This window comes from Sceloporus occidentalis, unplaced genomic scaffold (assembly GCF_023333645.1).
Source record: "Sceloporus occidentalis isolate IW3139 unplaced genomic scaffold, rSceOcc1.0.p SCAF_10, whole genome shotgun sequence".
NCBI lineage: Eukaryota > Metazoa > Chordata > Lepidosauria > Squamata > Phrynosomatidae > Sceloporus > Sceloporus occidentalis.
In genome coordinates, this window is record NW_028316990.1 from 5,507,359 (window position 1) to 5,532,514 (window position 25,156).

Here is a 25,156-nt window from a genome sequence, read left to right on the forward strand (position 1 = left end):
TGTTGAGACCATGTGGCGTTAAAAGTTCCGCATCTATGGACCCATAAATGTTCCCTTTTGTCTAAAATGCTTGAATGAGATGACACCTCAGTTCCAGATAGGAACGGACCAGACAGGCTGCGATATTCTGAGCTGAAATATTTGGCCACCGGTTGCTCAAGATGCCAGGTCAAGATTGCAGACTTGTGACTGCTGAAGTGTATACACAGATCTGTAATTGTTTTTCCCCACATACTTCAGATGGCACTCTACAGGTCTGCTTTCAATCACATAAATAACTTTGCAAGACTGGCAGGGGATGTTTTGAAACAGTAGGTCCTATGAATCACTGTGCTTCCAAAAGTGACTCTCTCCATAAGCTACATACAGGCGATTAAATACTTGGAATCATGGATGTGTGATCCAGGATTGTCATCCGATATTTTCAGGATTGCTTTTACGACGAATCTCCTTAGTTTTGGAGACTGATGGAAAGCAGGAGACCCACTGATGATTCCAGCAAGGCATTCAGAATTGAACTGTTACATTCGGTTTGCCAGACATGTAAGGCCTACTACATGAACCTCTGGAGAAGGCAATGGCAATCCTCCTCTGAACAGATCATGCCAAGAAAACCTCATGATAGGTTCACCTGAGGCTCACTGTAGGTTGGAAATGACTTGAAGGCACACAACAACAACAACAACAACAATATTAAACAAGTGCAGTTTTTGTTTTCTAAAATCATTTAATTTGTGGAAGAGCTTTCATTTGAAGGGGCAGTTCCTTTATTTTGTGCCACCCCTGTAGCTACATCCTTGACCAGCACTGGCATTGCTTTATTTCACTGAACTTAATGCCATCAGGAATGAAGTGGACTAAGCTCTCTAGAACATTGCACACATACCCTACAATGACTAATACATGTCACACAGTTTTCTGTGTGTTTCAGATTGCTTCCTCATCTATCACCATGCAGATTCTGGAATGGAAGTTACGTCTGGCCCAGCAACAGTCAAGGAGCTGCGGATAGGGCAAGACCTACCAAAATAACCACTACGGTGGATACTTGGCACATTCCTACTTCTAATTATTATTATTATTATTATTATTATTATTATTATTATTAATTTGTAATTTTTAATTGTTTGATGTTTTAATTATACTGTTGGAATCCGCTTTGTGAAAAAGTGGATTATTATTATTATTATTTAGTAGATTACTCTCTGTAGGGATGTTTGGCCAATTCAGTTCTTTCAGATTCTCATCTGAATGGATCTGATCCACATCTGCAGATCAATGAGAGGATCAGATATATTGCAAATACTCCAAGGAAATTCCTGGTTCCACAAATGCATCACAAATACATTTTAAAGTCTGCTGGGTGAAAGTCCACCATGGTTAATGATAGAAATGTTGGCGATACAGTCTTCCTAGCAAGATACAAAATGCAGCCATTTTCTTTTTCACAATCGTTGCTTGTAAACAATGCAGGCATAGAATGGAAACTTAGCCAAGCTATATATCCAAACCCAGTAGGAGAGGTCTTATCAGCACCCTCCAAAATGGCTTTCCAAAATGACATCAGATCTCTAGCGAGACGTCTGTCAGAACCACTGAAGCACGTCTTGACTTCTGGAGCCAAATAGACCATCATACCAGTGTGATGCTCATTTGGAGAACTCATTAATGGCTCATCAGTTGCCATGGCTGAAAGACTTGAAAAGTAAACAGATTCTTATTTCTGAATCCTATTTTTGCATTTAATTTTTAATGAGACAGTTTGCATTAAGCAGAGAGCGGGCGGGAGAAAGGGTCCACCATGCTGTAAGAAGCCGTAAAGACTATTTAAGGAAACTTCTTGGCCCCTTGGCAGTTGCAAAATGAAATTGATTGACTTTTAATGAACTCGTGCATCAGTTTGAAAAGACAAGTTATCCGTCAAGAAGCAAAAACTATGAATATTTAAAAAGGGAGAAGCTGGAGTTCTTGCAGTTTGTTTATTTAGACTGGGACACAACTTATGACCTACACCTCACTGAATCAAAAATGTCCCTCTGAGCATTTATGGAAGCCCAAAAGAGCCTATATTTAGAAATGGTTAAAAATGGAACAACACAGGGACAGTGATTTCGCTGCCCATCATACCTGAGTCATGGCACTGGTCTCAGCAACCCCAAAGCTTTCTCTGAAGCAATGGAGAACTTTCTGTTGATTTCAGTAGCCAACTGTGTCACACCTTATCAGATGAGGAAGACAGCTAAGATTATGGCCTCCAGCAGCACGAGCCAGAAGGACAAATGCATTTATTGATGCCAGTTTCCTTATGAAGTCATTGGAAGGAGAGAGAGATCCAAGATCCAAAGGAATCCACTCCCATCCAGAGCAGAAAGAGCACCCAGATTCTGAGCTACCGCATCTGTGCAAAAGATTTTGGCAGAAATGAATGCCTGAAAGAATCCAGCTGATAAGGAATGCCAGGAATCAAGAAAATTCAACTGAGCATCAGCTGCACTAACCCAAATGTCTGGCCATGAGACACCAATGCAGGTAACATGGGTTTATTGGTTTTAGTGCTTTTCTTCTCATTTCAGTTATCTTGCTCCTGACTCATAAACTCCCTTGCCATCTTGACCCTAGTATTTCAATACAGCTCCTGTATTGCTTCTGAAACTAGCCAGACTATCCATTGAGTTCAAACCTATACTGCCTATGGACACACACCTCTGGCTCCTCCTTTAACCACTGATCGCTCATACTCTTTCTACAGCACCTTGTGACTTGGTTATATGGGACACTGGCCCAGATACAATACTAGGAGAGCACAGGTCTCAGCTGAAATCCCATTCTCAACTAGCGTAGAACCATTACATCATGGGGTTTATCACAATTCAACAATAGACTTAACCATTCTACTCTAGTTGGAGTTAACCATGAGAATATATATGGGAGGCAGTGCAAAGTAAAACAGCCAGAGTGGTGCTATCATAGCTCCCTTCCCCTGGCCACTGAATAGCTGCAGACATGCGCCCCAAGTTTATTCAGATGCTCCCAGTCCCTGATCCTAGACTGCCTTTGACTCATCTCCTGGTCGCTCTTGTGTGATATCTGCTTAATATATGCTGCCCTTCTCCTTCTTTCACCATTGATACCTCTTCCCCCAGCCATGCATAATCTCACATTGCCTTTGGCTCATCTCCTGGTTGCTCCCGTCATTATGCTTTCTTGGAACAGGCACATGCTGCCCAAACCCAAAACGTATTGCTCTAGGATCAGTTGGTCAGAACTAAGCTATGTCCTGCTACTTTATGGAAAATGTGATTGCGAGAGAAGCCTGGATTTTTGCATGTTAAACAGCAATGTTGACTGCCTACACAGCTGTCTCCTCCTGCAATGTGATATTGTCTCTGCGTAAAGCAATTTCAGAAAGAGCGGAGAAAGAGAGAGAAGGGGGGGAAGGAGGGGGCTAAACTATGGTTTGATGGAAGCAAAGAAGTATTAAAATAAAAACTTATGGTTTTATTCACCTGTAGCAGACCAGCTATGCTCTCTAAATTTCAAATTAAACGCTCAGCCATGGAAGGAAGATTAGAGGTAGATTATCCAGTGCCCTTTGTTCCAACGTTTTACTTCTCTCTCTCTCTTTTTTGCAGATTTATTGCTTCTTTTACACATAGCCTTTTACAGCCTTTAAACCACATATTTATTGTTATCATATCTCACTATAAATAATAAAACTTCACCAGCTCCTGTATGTCATAAGAGTCTGCCAGAATGTTTCATATTTCATTTAACCAAGTGACAAAATGACAGCGCCTTAAATGGGGGGGATGTGTTGTTAAAGTGAGTGTCGGCTGCTTTCGGTGACATTAGCACACGCTTTGTGCCCAGGTTTTGACATAAGTTGCCGATGCTTAAAATGTTGTTCAACATGTTTTCTAAAATAAATAGGATGATCCCCCAAACAAGTGGGTATAAACAGCAAGAGAGAACATGGTCCAGTGGTTACAACAGTGAAGTATTGGCTGCAGATGGCTCCTCCACTGTGTATGATATAAGACAACAGCCTACATATATATATATATATATATATATATATATATATGCAGAAAATAGAAAGGCAGTGAGTTTTATATAATGTTAGTGGTCAACTGTTTATTCTTTTAGAAAGCCCTCTGAATTTAGGACTATTCAGAAGCAGGACTTCTTCAGGGGCATCCAGCAAAAATCAACAACTCTCCAAAGGGTAAGATCATAAAGTATTAGGCTTTTAAAAGAGTAAACAGTTGATCATCTAGCAGCACATAGAGCTTATCGCCTTTCTATTTTCTGCTCTTATACTTCACCAACCATGCTTCTGATGACACCAAAAAGAAGGAATTAAGAGTTTAAGACCAACCTGTTTGTTGCAATAGGTGATCACTCCAAGACTTGATATCAAGGCACTTGAGGAGTTTTCAGTAATGAAGAACAAGTATAAATAAAAGATAGATTTAAAGAAAAGTAGCCAAAAATACACACACAGAGAGACAGAGACAGATAGACAGACATATAAATATATAGCATCAATTCCCACCACTACCACCACCAAATAGTGGTAAGTTCAAAGGGAAGCTTTTTGCATTTGGAGACCAAAATAATGAGATGAGACCAAAATATAGGGTTAGACCAATCTTTCAAACTATGATGGTGAAAGCATTTGAAACCATGTTGGCGACAAGCCACGGTGCTTATGATCCGTCATGCTTGTATTTGTGTACAGTCTTTGTGGGAATCAGAAGTCAGCTAGCCTTCCAGATCTCAAAAGGAAACGCCACCTTTCCCTGTTCCAAAAACGTATGCTTTCTTATGCTACTTAATATTTGGCGCTACAGCCATTGCCATTACGGGCTGTAAATAACGGCATTAAAACTCAAGCAGCATATTTCTAACATAATATCAACCTAAAGTGTCTTTTAATATCCACTGAAGCCAATTTAACGTGAATGAGTTTGCTGATTTAATGTGTCTTTTTTAAAAAAAGAAAAAGAGCTCGCAAATGTTTATTTAGGACATCTCTGTGATCGGAATTAAATAGGGGTTTGGAGCAGCAAAAGCAAGCATGTATTTATGTTAGAAATGATTTGAAAATGGGGACGAATATGATGTTTAAAAAGATGAAAAGTTTGTATAATACAGAACAGACATAATTTGGACCATTAAGCATGCGTTGTACCGCTGTGCCATGGCCCTTCCCATGGGAATGTATTCCTGTGATCCAGAGCATGGTTCCCATCCTGTGAAATCATAGGATTAGCAGTTTAGGGAGGAATGTTTACAACTCTCAGCAAGTGAGGTCTAGTGCCTCCCCAAACTACAACTCCATATGATGGAACCATGGCAGTTAAAGTGAAATCTTGGCATGGAAGGCGCCCATTGACCAAGGCACTGAAGAGGGCAAGCTTTCATGATGTCTGAATTGTTGTTGTTGTGTGTCTTCAAAACGTTTCTGACTTATGGAGACCCTATGGTAAACCCATCTTGGGGTTTTCTGGGGCTGATAGTATATGACTCACCCAAGATCATCCAATAGGTTTCCAGGGATATTGAACTCTGGTCTTGATAGTCCAACACTCAAGCCATTATGCCACACTGGGCTGAACAGAGCTCAAATATTATCAGCTTCTTTCTTTTCTCTCCCTCTCCCCCCATCTTTATTATACGTCAATATCCATTGCTTAATTTCTGTGTTTCCTTTGGTGCTTTAGATGCATTCACTTCAAGAGCATTGCTGAATACATTTCATGCAGTACATCTGTTTTCCCATTCTAGGAAAGTAGCGGCACAGAGCCTTTTCATTAAATTGTTTGGGGTTGGTTTGTGTGCCGTTCCCTTATGCTGGAGTTAAGAGACAGTTTCTGAATAGATATTACATGAAAAGCTGTCATGCGTGCTCCCTCCACCTGTTTTACCTCCCCGGATTGTGTTTCTCTCCCTCTTTTTTTTCTAACTACGAAAATGACTAGCGTCGAAATTCTTGGACGCCTCACTTTTCGCAGCATAAACAAGTGAATGTTTAATTGATAATTAAGGGCTTTACCAAATTGAAATGTGGAAGGTGTCAGACGGCTGCAGTGAATTAGCGGACTGCTCTTGACAGGAGGGTCGTCCTTTTGCCAAGATTCAAACCTGTGACCTCTAGATAAGTTACTTATGTGAAAGAAAATAAATAAATACAAACTTCCTACTATAACTTTCTGCACATCTGCCAAGGATTTATTTCCTAGGGATTTGTTTCCTAGGGAACTAGTGACTCAGTACAGTGTGTATGTACAAAGAGAAAGTGATAGGTGTTTGTAGATAGATAGATAGATAGATAGATAGATAGATAGATAGATAGATCTGAGGTTTATAAACTAGGTTTGGCAACTGTATGCTGACATTTTTTCCTGTAAAACCAAAGCATTCTGGAGGTAATAAACAAGGTTCAAGATAACATCACTAGTTGAAGTTGAAGATAGAGGTATGGGGATAGAGGATTTAATTTTTGTGATGGGTTATTTTATGAATACTATGTATTATGTAACATGTTTTATGTATGTAAGCCGCCTCTATTTGCAAGGAGAGGTGGGCTACAAATAAATTATTATTATTATTATTATTATTATTATTATTATTATTATTTTGAAATTAAATGATGAAGCCCCTGAAGCCATTGCTGGATGGTGAGTCAACATCGAGGTAGATCCTACTTTTTGTAATGGAGTTTACACTAGTTGGGACTAGCAACAGTACTCAGAGCAATACATGCGGTGGATGGGATGGGAGTTATCTTTTCTTTAGAGAAAAGAAAGAATTATAGAATCGTAGACCTGGAAGAGCCATCTAATCCAGTAAGCTGCTATGAAGGAATATACAACTAAGCACTAAACATGATCATCCAACTTCTGTTTAATGACCTCTAATGGGGTCTCTGTCGTTTTAGGCAATCTATTTCACTGTTCACAAACTATTTCACTGTTGAATAGCTGTTATAGTCAAGAAATTCCTCCTCATATTCAGGTAGAATCTCTTTTCTTGTACTTTGAATTCATTGGTTTATGTTCTAGTCCTTGGAGCCCAGAAAACAAACTATCTTCATCTTCTACAGCCTGATTCCCACTACCTTTTAAACTGGATCACAAGTTGGTTTGAGCCTGTTCAATGACCCTGGTTCCCACTTGAACCGAATCGCTGAAACGATTCGGAGAAGAGGGCCGTGCGCTAGACCCATTTAACCCATGTCTTTTTGATGCTGATTTTTCTGCATCTTTTTGGATAGATCAATTCCACACAGGTTTGAACCAGATGCTGATCAGAATCAATTTAAATTTGCCCTTTGACTGGATGGAGCGGGCCCATTTTGAATCAATTAATTTGTGAATATGAACTACTAGTGGGTTATTTTACAGGGGAAATGTGCAAAGAATTACAGCCCTAGAGTAAATTGCTGCATGGTAAGTCAACACTTAAATTGATGCCATTGATCCAATTGGTCTGCTCCAACCAGAGTAGGACTTGCAATTGCATTTAGGCCTATGGGAAGTGCTAATAAGGAAAGTCAATGGTCAGTTATTTGGGATTTATTACCATGGGGAGAATGGGATTTTCTGCCTGAGGCAGTGTTGCGTCTCAGTCTGTCTCTGCTGGATATAGATCTCCAAAGTCTGTAGGAAACCATAGGTAAGCTTTCAGGAGCTGCATTGCCTAGCAGATATTCCATATTTTCCCATTATTCTGCACCTAAAAGAGTAAAATTAGAACAGTTTCTTTAGTCACATGCGTCTCCCAATTAAAAATGACCCTTGGGGATGTGACATTGAATAGACGCTGGGGAGGGAAAAAACTAATTAAACCTGCAAAGGGATATATTATAAAAAAGTTAAGTGCCAGAGTTACAGTTTTCTTTGCTGAGTTAAATTGCCTGTGTTTACTTGCTATTTGTGCAACTTTCCTGCCTGTCAGTAAGAGAAACATTTATATATATATATATATATACACACACACACACACACACACACACACACACTTAAAAATACAGAAAAATGAAGAGGGGATAAAATGTTTGTTGTGCATTCAAAGAAAGAAGAAAGAAATTGATCAACAATGCACTTTTCTCCAGTTTTCCCTGGCTGGATTTCTGAGAATATTCTGTTGAGAGAGAATCCATCCATAGTCGTCTTCTTGCCAGGAATTTACATAGCCATGGTGGCTATAATGTTAACAGAGCAATGAAAGTGGCCCACATTTTAGTCCATATTCAGCATCGTAAATAGCTCCTTTTAAGTTGGACTAAAACTCCGAGTGGATTTTCCACCCACTGGTATCAAATCCACTAGCATACTGCTGTTTTTTAATAACACTTTTGGGATATTCCCAGAAAGAGAATGCAACCTTGTAAGAGTTCTTAGCATTGTTATCTTCACATTGAAGAGTGAAATACCCCTGATTTTCCCAAGGCTATCTAAGAAGTTTAAGGTATGGATCAGAATTGCCACTGTGCAGCTTGAGCTCTTGTGCTGTGCTTGGCTTAAGCCATAGGAGATTAACCTGTCCTGTTGTGGTCTATGAGAAACAGGGTTTGGACTCCTAACTATGGATAGCTGAGAATTTCATTTTGAGAAAAATAATCCAAACATACACATTTCCGCACATTCCAGATGGAAATTGTTAGTATTTTGGTTTAATGAATAGCAATAGTAATATCACGTACATTTCTATACTGCTTACCAGAAATGACTTAAATGCTGGTACTGCAGCCACAACAATGCAAGGTCGAACCTAAGTAGCCCTCGGAGCCCTCCTCTAGGATTGACCTTGCACCGTTGTGGCTGCAGTACCAGCATTTAACCACTGTGTCACAAGAGCTCCTATGAGAGCCAGTGCAGTGCAGTGGTTTGAGCATCTGACTATGACTTTGGGGACCAGGGTTTGAATCCTCACCCAGCAATAGAAACCTACTGGGTGACCTTTGAAGCTCAAGCTCTCAAACCTTCCCTTTGGCCAGCCATGTGGCCTCACTGGCAAAATGGGATAGGAAAGTGAACAAAGAGGATCACCTTTCACCACCTATGATAGCCGGCAGTGAGCAATCCTTCTAACCTGTTTGCTTCCACTCCCACCAGCTGCTACATGGCATAAGAGTGGGTTTGGAAAGAGAGACGTTCTTCCTCCTTTGAGCCATTTACACAAACTGCTCAGTTTTTCAAGGTGTTTGTGCAGTGGGAAGCAAAATTGTTTAAATGACTCATTCTCCCCTGTGGGAATTCATAATTAAAATAAGTGCATCCCTACCTGAAATCCTTAGCTTATTTGTCATATCTCTGGTCTTGAGTTTATCATGAGCCGTAGGCCTGAATCTTGTTTTGAGTCCCAACTGAAATAGACTATAGATTACATCAGTGGGGTTTACAGTATATAAGTGTGAACTCACTGGAAAACAATTGATTCAATGGACCTAACTCTAGGAGGAACTATTTGTGGAAATGGACATGCACTATCGCTTTCTTCTACTAGGCTCTATCAGTTCTGGTGTGTCATTTCAAATTTAGCCACTTTTGTGTAAAGAAAGCCAGAAGCAGATGGAAGGAGAAGGCCAGTTTATTTCTAGGATTTTATTATTATTATTATTATTATTTGTATCATGCTTTTTTTCCAGAGCAGCTTCTTAATATTAAAAATCAATACAATTAAAACATAGAAAAGTGATACATACACATGGGACTCCAGGAACGCTAATGGCACAGAACAAAGGGAGTGTGATGGGAACGGAACGGGGAAAGAGCACATTTTATTGCATACCAGAACACCGCCGATGCTGTGGGAAGTCCCCGTTTCTTCTAAATCCGTGCCAGAGGGGCCGACTTTCAGGAACTGTTCAGTTCTTGAAAATTGGCCTCTGGGGCATGGAGGGGGAATGGAATGGGGACTTCCAGTGGCATCAGTGGCATTCTGGCGTGTGATAAAATGTGTCCTTTCCTCGTTCCATTCCCATCACACCCCCTTTCATCCCATGCCATTTGCTTTCTGGAGCCCCGTGCGATAAGCTCCACAGTCTGTCAGCTATTGTGGACCTGAGCCATATAGGGCTTTATAGGTCATAACCAGCACTTTGAATTATTCCTGGAAGCAAACTGGTAGCCAATTCATGGGAAGGACTCAATGCTGCATGAACTCCCACAACAACCCTACAACTGAGTCGCAGTCCACACCACCCCCTTGCCACTGCAAGAAAGGAGCCACCATAACAGAACATTAGTGAGTACATTTCTATACCACTTATCAGTGCACTTAATCATTCCCTAAGTGGTTTACAAATTGTAGGCTAATTGCCCCCAACAATCTGTGTACTCACTTTGGTGACCTCAGAAGGATGCAAGCCTGAGTCAAGCTTGAGCCCTGGCTGGTATTGAATTCACAACCTTATAGTTTGTGAGTGAGTGGCAGCAATACAGGTATTTAACCACTGCGCCACCAGGGCTCAGAACATTTATGGCTACAAGCAATGTTGTGCTATTATTTTTCTTCAGTCCATCATTAATACATACACACAAGTGCATGGGTGTTCTGCCAGGAGCTACCCCTATCCCACCCAGTCACAGGCCCATTGGACATCTTGGATGACCATCCGCTCAACCATACAATCCATTGACTACTGGTACAGTGCCCAGTGACACATCAGAACAGCACAATCGTGGACCCCCCACCATACATACCCCCTTTCTCCCCCATTCCTCCACAGTTCCCTGTTGGACTGGCCAGATTGTCAATGTTTTTCTTAAAACCATTGTATTGTTGGCATCCTAGTGTGTTTGTCATCATTTCACTCCATGGGTGTGTAATGGGTCAGTGTTGCCACTGACCACTTGTGCACTTTTGTGGTCAATTCATGGGCAGGTGACCCAAAAAAAATGGCTAGCAATGGCGCTGACATCTCGCTTGGTTCAAGACACCTGCTCCCAATAGTTTCCACACTGGCATGCAATCTGTATCCTGATTTGCTCTTTCTAATTTGAACCAGAACAAACTGGGCTTTCCTTTACTCTGGTATTAAGTTCTGGATCATGGCTTGGGCCCATTTTCCTCCTGTTTTGGCCACATGCATAATCTAAACAGGTGGTTTCCAAACAGACCAGGGCCATTTCTTTTAGTCCATGTGGACAACCTCAAAGATCCCAGGTTCTAATTCCCATATGCCCAGCTTTTCAAATAGTTCTTTCTTCAAACCTTGAAAGCTGGTTGAAGCATAAGAGAACTTCATAGCTGCACAGGCATGAGGAAGGCAACTTAATCTATGATCAATATGCTTGGGATTCAGAGAATGTCCTCTAAAACCCATCTTCTGCTTTCAGGGAATTGGAAAAGAATCCATTTAAAGATGACCAGATACCAGGTGTTGAGTCTCCAGGATTGGGGGAAAACATCTGGGGAGGAAAAAAATAATAGTTATTAAGCTATATCACCTTTAGGATAGTGAGGTTGTAATACAGTTGAATTGCCAAGGTTGTAAAACTCAAAAAATATTATTTCTTTCCTGAGGAGGTTGTGTGTGTGTGTGTGTGTGTGTGTGTGTTTATTCTCAGCCTTCTGTGCTCACCTGTTCCTCTCTCGCCGCTCTGGAAGCTCTTTCTGATTTACTTCTGTGATAAGATCAGAGCAGCTGAAGGATCGCCATGTTGAAATGAGCTTAGCTGGAAGGGACACAGTAATGCGGGTTGAAAAACGGCATCCGTAAATTTGTTCTGCCCAGAGTGGAGAGTGAGTGAAAGGGACTAGAAAGTCAACTGGCCTATTTGTAGGAGTTTATCGGTCTTCCAGTTCCATTTGCCTCAGCTTGAGTTTCTCTTACAATAAAACACTGCAATTTCTTTTGCAGTGAAGCAGAAAGGAAGCAGAGTTGTTCTACTTCCTCATTTCATATGTTTGAATAGAAACTTAAACTAATGAGAACTTTTGTCTAAAATTTGAGGTGGTTAGAGAGGGCAACATGAGGATGAAAACTGGGGCCAGCACAGTTATGGCACCTTTCTCAGCCAGGAATGCAGTGTCCAGTCAACCGGGGTGTGCCTACACTCTAAAAATATTGCAGTTTGACATCACTTTAAGTGCTGTAGCTTCATCCTATGGAATCCTGGGGACTGTAGTTTTACCATGCCTTTATTCTTCTGGGACAAAGAGTGCTTGTGCCTTGCAAAGCTTCATATCTCAGGATTCTGTAGGCTGGAGCTACTAAACTTAATGCCGTATCAAACAGCATTATTTCTACAGTGTAGATGCAATAGCAATAGCAGCTTCATTTATATATTGCTCCATACCATCCAAGCAGTCTCTAAGCAAAGACAAAGGCTTTCATGGCCAGCATCGATAATTTTTTGTGCGCTTTTTGGGCTATGTGGCCATGTTCTAGAAGAGTTTATTCCTGACATTTTGCCAGCATCTGTGGCTGGCATCTGCAGAGAATGCCATTCTTTATGGCATTCTTTGAAGATGCAAGCAACAGATGCTGGTGAAACGTCAGGGATAAACTTTTCTAGAACATGGTCACATCACTTGAAAAACCCACACAAAACTATGGATGCCGGCCATGAATGCCTTCGACCTTCACATCTATGGAATAGTTGTATCTAATTGGCAAACCATGGAGATGGCTATTTCACTCCCCATATTGGTGGGGGGGGGGGGGCAGAAGACAAAAGCAACACATTAAATAAATGTGTACAACTTTCCATAATGGAAAAGAAAAAAGAAAACCCTACATCTTTACATTTGTGTATCAACAAAGGATGTGAAAGAAGGGCAGTGAGAATCGGCAAAATGCAACATAACTGATATTAACCATTTTCCACATTTCTAGCTGCAATCTGAAGCTGAACCCTGTCCTTGGCTGACACATTAATGTTTGTAAGTGCAGAATTAGAGGGTGGTTGTTACCTCAGAGAAAGTGATTGTGTCTCAAGGGTCTTAGTCTTGCTTCTTCTGTTTAGGCGAAGATATGTCTATGGAGAGTCTTCCTCTGCGCAACAAGTAGCAACGGAAGCATAATAATAAGATGAAACTGTACCAGAACGGACATTGCATACATCTGTCCCTTCCTTCCATCCTTTCCTGGGAACCTGCAGTGGAAAATGACCTGCATAATTACTCTTAATACACCTTTTCTCCCCAATTATTCATAGTTTAGCATGGGCAAGGCAAGACACTTTCTTTCAATGATGTGCCCATTATAAAAGCATATTAATTAGAAGGTGTCCATATTTCTCTCTTGTTTCAGGGTACATTTAGCTCCCTCTAGTGACAAATTAAGCAAAAATTTTACATATAATAAAGACCTTCATTGAAACGATCTGTACTGTTATTCCATTGCACGCACCAACAATTGAATGGACAATGAACTGTGTTTGACTGGATGTAATGCTTCCTTGGCTCTCATGAATTGCTTCAGGAATACATTCACGGAGCAGGTTCTATTGTACATGTACTCTGTGGTGTATATTTTTTTATTTCTCAGAGAATGACAAGTAAATGACAAGTATTGAGAAGCCATATTATGGGAGTGGGTTTACTAGACAGATACCAGTGCATGGTGCAGATCAAAGTTATTGCCCCAGGCAACAGACTCTTCCTAAGTTTTCATCCTCGACTTATCTCCTCTTTTCTATTGTTAGAACGGCTGTCTTCCAAACTAGGCTTTTGCCTCAGGTGTGGTGGATGAGGATGTGTAGCTATGGGAATTACGCTACCCAATTAAATTTTCCTTCCATCCCCAAATTCCTAGTATTACTGTAACTCCAAATGTCAGTTGAGCAATTAGAAATGGAGTTGAGATGACCAAAGGAAAAGAGCAGGGGAAGTTATGAAGGAGATGTGAATGCAACAAATCTACCAGTCCTAGGTGCAAGCGATTTTCAATGTCTCTTTGTAATGCTAGAAATTTGGAGAGTGAAGGAAAATTCCATTGGCAGGAGAAGAATTTTGTATTTATTTACAGTGGCAATATTCTCGTCTCCCCTGCCATAGATACAACCGAAGGTGGTGGACACCTTTCCATTGGTCGTCTTCAAATAAGAGTCAACTTTTTATCATGCACTAAGAAGGGTGCTAATACTCAGAGATAGCAAAATGTGTTGGGCCATTCTCAAAAAGTAACTTTTGAGGAGGTGGGGGGAGAATGGGAAATATATTTAAAATAGTGCATCCATATTATTGGACATTATGATATGACAGTTGACCTATAACCCATCTCAGGCCTAATGTGTAAGATATGTGGAAAGGCTGAACAGATTATATATGGGTCGTTGCTATCTTCTGGGGTTTGGTTCCAGGACCCTGCATGGATACCCAAACCCATTGATGTTTATGCCCCATTAAATACAATGGTGTCCCTTATATAAAATGGCAAAAATAAGGTTTGCGTTCTGGAATGTATAAATCTTTTGAATATTTTCAAACTATGGCTGCTTAAATCCATGGCTAAAGAATTCATGGATACGGAGAGCCACCTGTATATTTAGAGTTCTGATAAAACTAAAAACTACTGCCAGTTATTTATATTAGATGCATTGGATAGCTATTGTAATCCAAAGGGAGGGGGGATAAAGCATTATATTGAATTATTTGGATAAATGTGCTGACGTAATTGAGGGTGACACACTAAAAAGTTCATCAATAGCTGTTAAAATGTCTCCTTTGTCTGCTTACTGAACGAACAATGCAGCTCTTTGTTTTATTTTATTTTTCAGATTGGCTTTTCAATTGGGGATATTAAATGCTTAAATTTACCAACTGTGCTCAGGGTCTGATAAAATAGCCATATGAACGTCTATTTATAATGGAAAGGGTAAAAAAAAATTGTTAACTCTCTGGGTGATAAGTATGAGGATGATATACTCATTGTTTGCATTAGTACAGGAAATCCATCTTTTCTGTGTTTTCTCCCGTCTTTGATTAATGACGAACAATAAAAAAGCACATTTCTGGAGTGTATGGTGTGCTACTGCCATGCAGAGCAATGAGTCCTACACTCTGTGAATGCAGAAACATATTTTGCATACTCTTGTTATCTTCTCTGAAGTGCTCTTGGATCTCTAGCATGGAAGAGCTTCAGTGTTCACTGTAGGTGCAGCTCCACTCGCTGAACTGAAATAGAAACTCATTGATGGAGGGATGGTTTTGGATGGATCTCCAGCAACAGCAGAATTAAGAACTGGCTGATAACTGGGGGACTGGAGTATACTTATCAGCAACTTGGGAAGAGTTGCTGGGTGTTGGTAAAGGGAGGTAGTATCAGGTCAAGTGGTGATGTGATGCTCAGGGGCATCAGGGACCCTCAAAAAAGGATGTTGAGAAACAGGAGCATGTCCAAAGGAGGGCAACTAAAATGGTGAAGGGTTTGGAAACCATGTCCAACTTAGGGAGTTGGGAATGTTTAGCCTGGAGAAGAGAAGATTAAGAGGTAATATGATAGCCCTGTTTAAATACTTGAAGGGAAGTCATATTGAGGATGGAACAAGCTTATTTTCTGCTGCTCCAGAGACTAGGACCCAGTGCAATGGATGCAAGCTCCAAGAAAAGAGATTCCACCTCAACATTAGGAGGAACTTCCTGACAGTAAGGGCTGTTCGACAGTGGAACAAACTTCCTCGGAGTGTAGTGGAGTCTCCCTCCTTAGAGGTCTTTAAACAGAGATTGGATGGCCATTTGTCGGGTATGCTTTGATTGAGAGTTCCTGGATGGCAGGGGGTTGGACTGGATGGCTCTTGTGGTCTCTTCCAACTCTAGGATTCTATGATTTATCTATCAAGATGAACCAGTGGCAGTGCCTGTCCCAAGCTGCAGAAGTCTCCCACCATGTGAACCAATTTTTCTTACCTCTCAGTTTCTGAACAGTAATGGTGTTACATTAGTGTGGCCCACACCACTGCTGCAACTATAGTGGCAACATCTATAGCTAGATAAAGTAATATTCCAATTGAGTAACTAGGTCCCATTCCCACTTACGGATAAGTGTGCGATCCGAATTGATGGATTGATTCAACAACGGAGTGTGGTTCCCACTACCTTTGAATCGGTTCAAAATTATTCAGCTCCAGCCAGCCAAAGCGTAAATTTGAATTGATTCCGATCTGCATGTGGTTCACACTTGCACAGATTCAATTTATTGAAAAAGAAATAGAAAAAATCAGTGTCAAAAAGATGTGGGTTAAATGGGTGTAGCGCATGGCTCCCCTTTCAGAATTGCTTCAGCGATTTGGATTAAGTGGAAACCAGGGTCATTTGAACCGGTTCAAACTGATTCATGATCCAGTTTAAAAGGTAGTGGGAAAGAGACCTAAATGTCAAATAACATCTTAGTGGTGAAATTTCAGCAGAATCTCACTCCTTTCCCAAAAGAACTCTTTTACAGATCTCACCCAAAGGGATTATTTTGCATTTGGGGTTTATTTGGTGCAATTTTCACAAAGGGCTTTTGTAGAAAATGGATGGCTTGTGCACAAAATCAGGTGTGTGCTTTTGTGTTTAAAATAGGATTGCCGATCCCCTCCGAAAAAACCATGGTAACTTAATAAATATTTGTCTCTCTTTATCAATAAACATGTCTTTACATGTCTGCTGTCTGTGGTAATTCCAGCTGGAATATACCCATTGAATCAATTTTTTAAAGGTGGGTCAGTGCTATTGATTTGGTTGGTGTATTCTGGTTGCTTTTGTCAATAGGATTTAGACTCTTGTGCGCTACAGTTGACAAAGGAGTGATAGTTTTGAACAGAGGTTCTTTTGCACAAATTGTGAAAGAAAAGGTGTCAGTTGTCATTGTGAAGTGAAAAGATGTATGAGACCTGAAAAATGTTTGTGTACCCTTTCTGTTCAAGGATACAAACATTTTCAAATATCTTTTATGTTACTCATCTCTCTACCTTCCTATCCAAGTTCTTAGGTTTCTTAGGTTCTTAGGTTAAACTATTGAAGCATAACATAAAAGATATTTCCAAATAGATCATATCTATTGAATTGATCACATTTACTTGGATGTTTTCTCACCATTCAAAAACTGATTGAATGGTTCTTGCTCTAGTTGGTACTTACCAAGAAGATTCAGACACACAGATTGTTCATTTAAAACACACTCACATATATATATGTTGGGTTCTCTTGGATCCTCATCATTGTGCTTTCCTTCCATAGGTCATCGACAATGACAAACCAGAAGGCTCAAAATTCCGAATTTGGGGGAAAGGAGTGGAACTGGAGCCAAGGGGAGCATTTAAAATTGTTGAGAGCACCGGAGAAGTGCTTGTGACAAGGCCCCTCGACAGGGAAGCCATTGCCACATACCAGGTAAGTCATCGCCGACTGCATCCTGTGATGTTACTTCTCACTTTAATTGTATTGATGTTTGTGATAGTTGCATCCCACTTTTTATTGTTGTTGCTGGTGCACTATATAAAACCTTGGCTCCAGTGTCTTCATATTGATTGAATATTTGTGATGCCATACGTGGGCATGACTCAGGATTACAGGTACTGTATATACTTATGTATAAGTCTAGAAATTTTAGTCAAAAAAGTGACCCCCAAAACCTGAGTGTACTTATCCATGGGTCAGCGTAAGTATTGTACTTTAACTATATGTAATTGTGTATGTGTGTGTGTGTGAAAAGGAGCCACCTCCTGGTGAAAAGCAAGAGAATAATCTGTCCTGGAAGCACTGACTTTCCTCTATTCTCTCATCAATTCACCTTTTAATATGAGCACAAACTACTATGCCTCCTGTAATTCTGTAAACTCTTTGGTATATGATAGCCCTGTTTAAATGTTTGAAGGGATGTCATAATGAGGAGGGAGCAAGCTTGTTTTCTGCTGCTCCAGAGACTAGGACCCGAAGCAATGGATGCAAACTGCAGGAAGAGATTCCACCTCAACATTAGGAGGAACTTCCTGACAGTAAGGGCTGTTCGACAGTGGAACACACTCCTTCCTCGGAGTGTAGTGGAGTCTCCTTCCTTGGAGGTCTTCAAGCAGAGGCTGGATGACCATCTGTCGGGGATGCTTTGATTGTGATTTCCTGCATGGCAGGGGTTGGACTGGATGGCCCTTGTGGTCTCTTCCAACTCTATGATTCTATGATTCTATTGTTTTCCTTTGCTTTGTCCTTTACATCCTTTGTTACATGGCCCTAAATTTTACCCTCGACTTATCCACAAAAAGCCACATTTTTGCTCCAAAACCTGTCCTCGACTTATACATGAGGTTGACTTATAATCAAATATATATGGTACATATATTTTATTTTGAATATTTCACTATTTGGATAGTTCACAAAGAGCGATTCACTATCTCCTTATGCAACATCCACAACTTTTCCTTGCTGACTGTGGGACGGAAGGTGACCTGACAGTGCCTCTCCTGGTTGCTGTTGCAGCTAACGAAGATAAATGTATCTCCTTTCCTAGATCTCGGGTAGAGTAACCTCATTTCTTTTCCTGGGCTGCCGTGGCACTGCCTGGTTGCTTCTTCACTGGGCAGTAAAGTCCATGACCCTCAAGCTGCTGAAGCCACATGTGTAGAACACTATACTCTGCGTGCTCCATTATAGCAGTTTGGCCATTGTATGTTATAGATATTTGATGGGGAAATGCATAATATGTGAAAGGATAATGGTCCAAATGAGAATGTGTTATGTGTGTCATGCATTCTTTGTTGCCTTATTGTCAGTAAGGAGAAGATGCAGTCCAAGAGAGAAGCAAGCTTTGGTTTGATAAAGCTTCTTGCTGAGTGAAGGCTGCAGTTCCTATAGTTCTGGGACCAGTTCTTTGCCCAACAAGGATGTGCAAAGAATCAGACAGAGAAGGAGACACATAAAATGACCATTTCTAGGGATTATTGTCAGGAAAGAAGGCAGGATTCTTTGGGAGACCCTGCTTTTTAGATGATGCGAGACTCATCTTGTTCCGTTGGCAGTGGTTTTCTATTTGTTTCTTGTTCTGGCTCTAGTTGTTGGATGTCATCCGCAAAGCTCTTGGTGGCTTTGTTCCCAATTATCTGAAGGGTTGTCTCTTTTTCATGAACCTGTATGTACATCATTGTCATTGATAGAGGTTCTGTACCTTGTTTTGCTGTCAAAGGACAGGCAGCGAAGTGTAACATGAAGTAGAACTTTCTTGTTGTTACTACTCCAGGTGTGGTGGTTCCTTTCCATGAAACAGTGGGCTGATGCCATCATAGACATTATATATGTATAATATGTGTTAACTTTGCTGTTAGTTTGTTTTATTTGGGCCATCCTTAGAGTTTTTTGTGGGGTTTTGGGGGCTATGTGGCCATGTTCTAGAAGAGTTTATTCCTGAAGTTTCGCCGGCATCTGTCGCTGGCATCTTCTTTGAAGGGTTATTATCTGAAGATGCCAGCCGCAGATGCTGGCAAAACGTTAGGAATAAACTCTTCTAGAACATGGCCACATAGCCCCCAAAAAACCACCAAAAACTATGGCTGCTGGCCATGAAAGCCTTTGACTTCAAATCTTTAGAGTGTTCTTCATATCTCTAGACTGTGTTTTGATTGTTGTGATCCACTTTGCAGGAGGGCCCTGTGGGATTCTGGGGTTTGTAGTTCGTTGAGGCACTAGACCTCTCTCACAGAGAATTCTGAATACCTGAGAAAACTACAAATCACAAGATTCCATATGATAGATTCATGGAACTTAAAATGACGTCAAAGTGTTACAATGGTAAGGTGCGAAAAAGACCAGAGCTAAAGGAGCCAGCGGTCTCACTCTCTACTCATTTATTTTGAATTCAAACCCCACATACCATAAATGCCATAACTCTGTAGGAAAATATGAGGAGGCTGTGGGGAAAGGTACTTAAATACCCCTTGCTTCCAGCCAGTTTGGAAATTGTGCACATTGGAAAGGCCCTAGGAATACAAAGAAAGGATATATGGATACAAAGTAGAAAGTTATCGTTTCATGAAAGAAATTCCCAGGATATGAAAATATGAAGAGGTTGTGGAAACAGTGGTTCATTTGGGGAAAAGTAGCATCACTTTATTTTGTTAGCTAATGACAATCCATCTCTTTGTGGCTCTCCTGAAGTCCAACTGATGCTTTGCAACTATCCCCCAACCCCAAATTTTAATGATTTTGGTGGCACCATATCAAGCTTTTTTTTCTTTGTGTGCAAATGATGTTTTTCTCGTTTGCAAAATGGTCCCAAAGCATGTAAAATCATGCAAAAATACACAAAAACTCTCATAATCTCACCCAGCAGAGAGAAAACTTTGGAAATAATGTGTTCTTGCCAGAATGGGGTCTTGAATGAATGAATTCAACATCCCCATGTTATCCACATTGTCCTGCATGCAAGCCATTCTCAATTATAGCCAGAATGTATTCCTTTCAGAATCGCCTTCCTTCACCTCTTGGCACTTTCAAGCCACATAGGAAATATTTCAGATGAGACAGAAAGGAGATGCAAATTTATATTTTAATGGCTTCAGTTCCTTCTGTGTGACCCTTTATATAATTCTGGGGCTCAGCAGGCTGGCTGGCAACCTATTGAGCAAACTGCCATCAAGAAGTTCTGCAGAAGGAGAATGCTCAACTTGATTAGTCAGTCTTTGAAAAAAACAGTGAGCTGGAATCAATGAAGATGTATTGTGAAGTCAAATAAGCAGCTGGAGGTCCCTCTCCCCACTTGATATTTTTCTTGATATATGAAAGTATTTGAGTTGCTTGAAAATATCTCCAGTCTCTGGAACCTTCCCCCTTCTCTCTCTCAACCCCGTCTCCTTGCCTTCATTCAGCATTTATGAATTCTTTCAAAAGAAGAAATGCAGATGAAAAATGAGAGATGATGATTCTCCATGGAAAGGTATAAATATGTTCTGAGCCGTCAGTGTAGCCGAAGGGAACCCCGGTGTTCGGGAAAACTGGAAGTGATAAGTGGGCCATCTAAGTTCAATTCAGTAAGCTTGAGAGACGGGCCCATCGCTGTCGGATTACCATTGCAATTTGCTCTTTTGGGAATCTAGAGCAAGTTGCCATTAACCTTGCCCAGACGGATGAGTGGAACACATTCTAGGCAAAATCATTGCCAGCAACATTTGCCAGTGTGCCATAATGGTTTGAGTGTTGGACTATGACTCTGGAGACCAGGGTTTGATTCCTAGCTTGGCCATGAAACCTGCTGGGTGTCCTTGGGCAAGTCACACTTTCTCAGCCTCAGAGGAAGGCAGAGGTGGCAAACCTCCTCTGAACAAATCTTGCCAAGAAAAGCCCATGATAGCTTCACTTTAGAGTCCCTATAAATCAGAAAAGATTTGAAGGCACACAACAAACGTTTGCCTACAGAGACATTTCAAAGTGAATGTACGTATGTGTGGTTGTGTGTATGTGTGGAAGGGGTGTCTTCATATCCATACCCAGGGATCTAAGTACGGTGCTACATAATTTGGCTGAGTACCTATGGTCAAGCATGCCATAAGATTTCCACATGTGAAATTCATTATGACACTGCTGTCATTATGACCCCCCCCCCCCAGGACTCACCATTGTTCTGTGATATCTCCTTCCCCATGCCATTGTATTGCTGGTGGAGAGTGTGGGTTTTTATTCCCCCCCTCCCCCCAGAAACAAACCTCTATGGTAGCTACCACACTGCATACGTAATGCAGTTTGACACTGCTTTAATTGCCATGGCTCCATCCTATGGGATCCTGGGATTTGCAGTTTGTTGTGGCACCTGACAGGGGAGGGTAAATATCTCACAAAACTACAGATTGCAGAATTGCATGGCAGTTAAAGCAGTGTCTAACTGCATTAAGTATGCCATGTAGATGCGGCCCATGTCTCCATAGCCAGCCACAAATGGAGGACATCTTCCACTGAGATCCACTAGAGTTCTCAAGAGGTCGAGGCAGATGATGCCATTGGTTTGCATCTGGCCATGAGAACATAGAGAGATGTTTCATCCTCATTATCTTCCATCATCCGTGACATGGCCACAACTATGACAGTGACAATGACAATGACATGACTATTGCAATACAGTGATGAGCCCGGTGCGTGAGGGTGTGCAGACGTTGCAGAAAAATGTCACACTAAGCAATGACCAAAATGACATACGCACAAGCTTAAGGTGAATTTATCCTTGTGTATGTTACTAACAGAATGTCAGACATTGCTAGTCAAACTGTCACATCATTTTGAGCTACCTACCACATGCCTAGACTGGCTTAGGATGGAAAGGAGAGGTCTCCAATCAGGAAGATTCAGAACTGATTTTTTAAAAAAATACATTCTCTAATGATAGTAAAACCACAGAATATAGTAGAGCCTTAATGACAGAATTGTTTTTCTAAGATATAAGCTTTATTGGACAGGAGCCCACCTCAAATGTGTTGTTGCAGGTGATAGCAATTTATGCATGTGCTTGGCAGGAACGTGGTGGAAATCGAAATGCAAAAGTTATGGACATTTCTGATCAACTTAAGTGTTTAACAAGCAGCACTTGAGAAGTAACATGAACAACCCAGTATATATAAGCAAATTAACACACGCATGGTGTTGATCATTTTTGTCTTATCCAAGTGACAAGAAGAAGCATTTAACCCAGACTTCATTGTTAGCCAAGACCTCAAAGTTGCAAGAAATCATGCATTTTTTTTCCCAAAGAGAAGGTTCGTTTGGCTTTTGAGACATTATAATTAACATTCCAAACTTTACTTCATTCAATCGAGAATGATTTAGTAAAGATGCAAAGGAGATTTTCTCAGAGAATAGGACCAACTAGTCTGGCACCACCCCGATATCTGGCAGAAACTCTCTTGTGTCTCAGAGAAGGCTTACTTTTTAACTGAACTTCATTTTGTTTGTGGAGGTTGGTCTTTGAATGCCAGATCTTGGGTTGGCAAATATTCCAATGAAATGAAAATGAAGAGAGAAACCAAATTCATTGAAGGTTGCTTTAATAAACACAGACCCTTTGCAAATATTTATTTCTTAATAGTGTTTTGGACCTGCAGTGGGAAACACAAATATGCAATATATTGAGTTATATGCCAAATGTATTCCAAACATATTTTTATTATACCGATCCATAGATATTGTAATTTCCTTGAAATTCATGCACACACAAAGGAGGCCATTGCCATTCTTGAAACATAGAAATTGCATGGATTAACTAATGGAATTAATATCCACTTTTCCTCACATATTCTGTGAGCTTGCAAATCAATCCAATATATGGTAATAATAAATCCAACTGTGGATGAGAGGCTATTAACAGCCCAGTGTTTGCGGCAGATAATTTATAGCTAGCAATCGGGTCCAAAGGACATTTTATTTCTCGAAATTGAAAATGTGTTTTTGTTTCTTGGTAGATGCTCAGCTCCGGCGAGTGCCGGAGTTGACAAAAATCTCTTGATTACTGCCAAATACTGAAAAGAAAAGCTCTTCTTAAGAAGAGCAATTTTTTTCCAGCTTTTCCCAAGTATAGATGTAATTCTTTGCTAATTTTGTTCTCAAAGTGGTTTTTATAATTTCTGTCTTCCCGCAAGAGAGGCTCCAAACACTTCACAGTTTTTAAAGACAAGAGTTCAGAGTTGGATGGGTTTTGGAAAGCTAGGATTCAAATCCCTGTTCAGCCATGGAAACCCAGCTATGGAAATCTTGGGCAAGTCATACTCTCTCAGCCTCAGAGGAAGGCAATGGGAAACCACCTCTGAACAATGGGGTTTGCCAAGAGAAGCCCATGATAGGTATTCCTTAGAGTTGCCATAAATCCGAAATGATTTGAAGGTAATAATACCAAATTGACTGTTTAGGACCCTTCTGTTCTTTGTTCCTAGTGTTTATTGTCTCCAAATAATAAAGATGCTCCATCAAACAACCTACTGAAAAAGTCAAACTTGGTAGCTTCCATAGTGTTTAAGAAATTCCTCACATCTTAAGAACCTTTCTTGCGGGTCTGAGCCATTTCTCTGTATATTATTCCTTTGTGACTAGGGTCATGACCAAGAGGCTGCATATTTACCAAATAAGTTATAGGTTCTGGGTTCTATAAATTGTATGAGTTCCTCTGTTCTGTTTTAAGCTGGAGCTACCAGGGTTGTAGGGTGCATCTACACTGTCGAAATAATGCCATTTGACACCATTTTACCGCCATGGCTCCATCCTACAGGATCCTGGAGTTTTCTAAGACACCAGCACTTTGCAGAGAAGGCTAAAGACCTGGTAAAACTCCAGATGCCAAGATGGAGCGACAGCATTTAAAGTGGTGTCAAACTGCATGACCTCTGCAGTGCAGATGTACCCAAAGTGGCCATAAATAGGGAAAAGGCCAAGAGCGACAACAAATACTCAGCACTCTGGACAGATCCTAGTGGAATAGGTAATATGAAAATCCAGCTAAAGGACAACTAAAGTAGTAGGGAATGTTGTAGGTTGTCCTAGCAACAGTCTGGATCAAATCACTGCATAGCTAGGTAGCTGAATCTCTACTTACTCATATTAAAAATAATGGACATTAAAGGAGCTGGGCCATTGACTATTCATGATTCCTGGCTCCTTGCTTCCCCAGAGTAGATGCAGGTCTGAGAGGGGGAATGGGTGGAAAGAAGCAAAGGATGGAGATACTGCTGGTACCTGAAGCTTCAATTCTCTGGGAGTATCTGTCACTTTCCTGAGCCAGTTTCTGAAATCTGTCCCCTCGAGGGATGCCAGTGCTCACCGAACACATTCTCTCATGTGCAAGAAATATGTGCTGTCTGGTTGCATGGACTTTTAAAAATCAGAAGCATCAGGCAGGTTATTTGTGTCTTTTTGATGGATTAGCCCACCCTCCCAGTCCTACTGCATGAAAGAGCTTTGCATCAAGTGGGAGGGGATCTAGCTTTTTTACAGAGACGTTTTTGCACAAATAGAAGAAAGTTTGGTGGAAAGAAACATTCCCACAACCCATGGCTGGAATTCCACTGCTAGTGTTTGTACCTTTTCCAGGACCACAGGAACAAGAGAAGACAGGCAAAAGCTCCCTGTTGTTGTTTTTTTTTTGTTTTTTTTTTTTTGGGGGGGGGGGTCGGCTGTGTGGCCATGTTCTAGAAGAGTTTATTCCTGATGTTATACCAGCATCTGTGGCTGGGATCTTCAGAAAATTCCATTCTCT

General features: G+C 40.8%; 1 protein-coding gene across 1 annotated transcript in view; it reads left to right on the forward strand.

Moving 5' to 3' along the window:
- The window catches only part of CDH13 (cadherin 13), a 669,381-nt gene that overhangs the window by 320,639 nt on the left and 323,586 nt on the right, over positions 1-25,156 (forward strand). Inside the window, exon 5 of the mRNA XM_089539817.1 lies at positions 17,179-17,331. Within this exon, the coding sequence (XP_089395943.1) occupies positions 17,179-17,331 (153 nt within the window). The remainder of the gene's footprint in view (positions 1-17,178; positions 17,332-25,156) is intronic.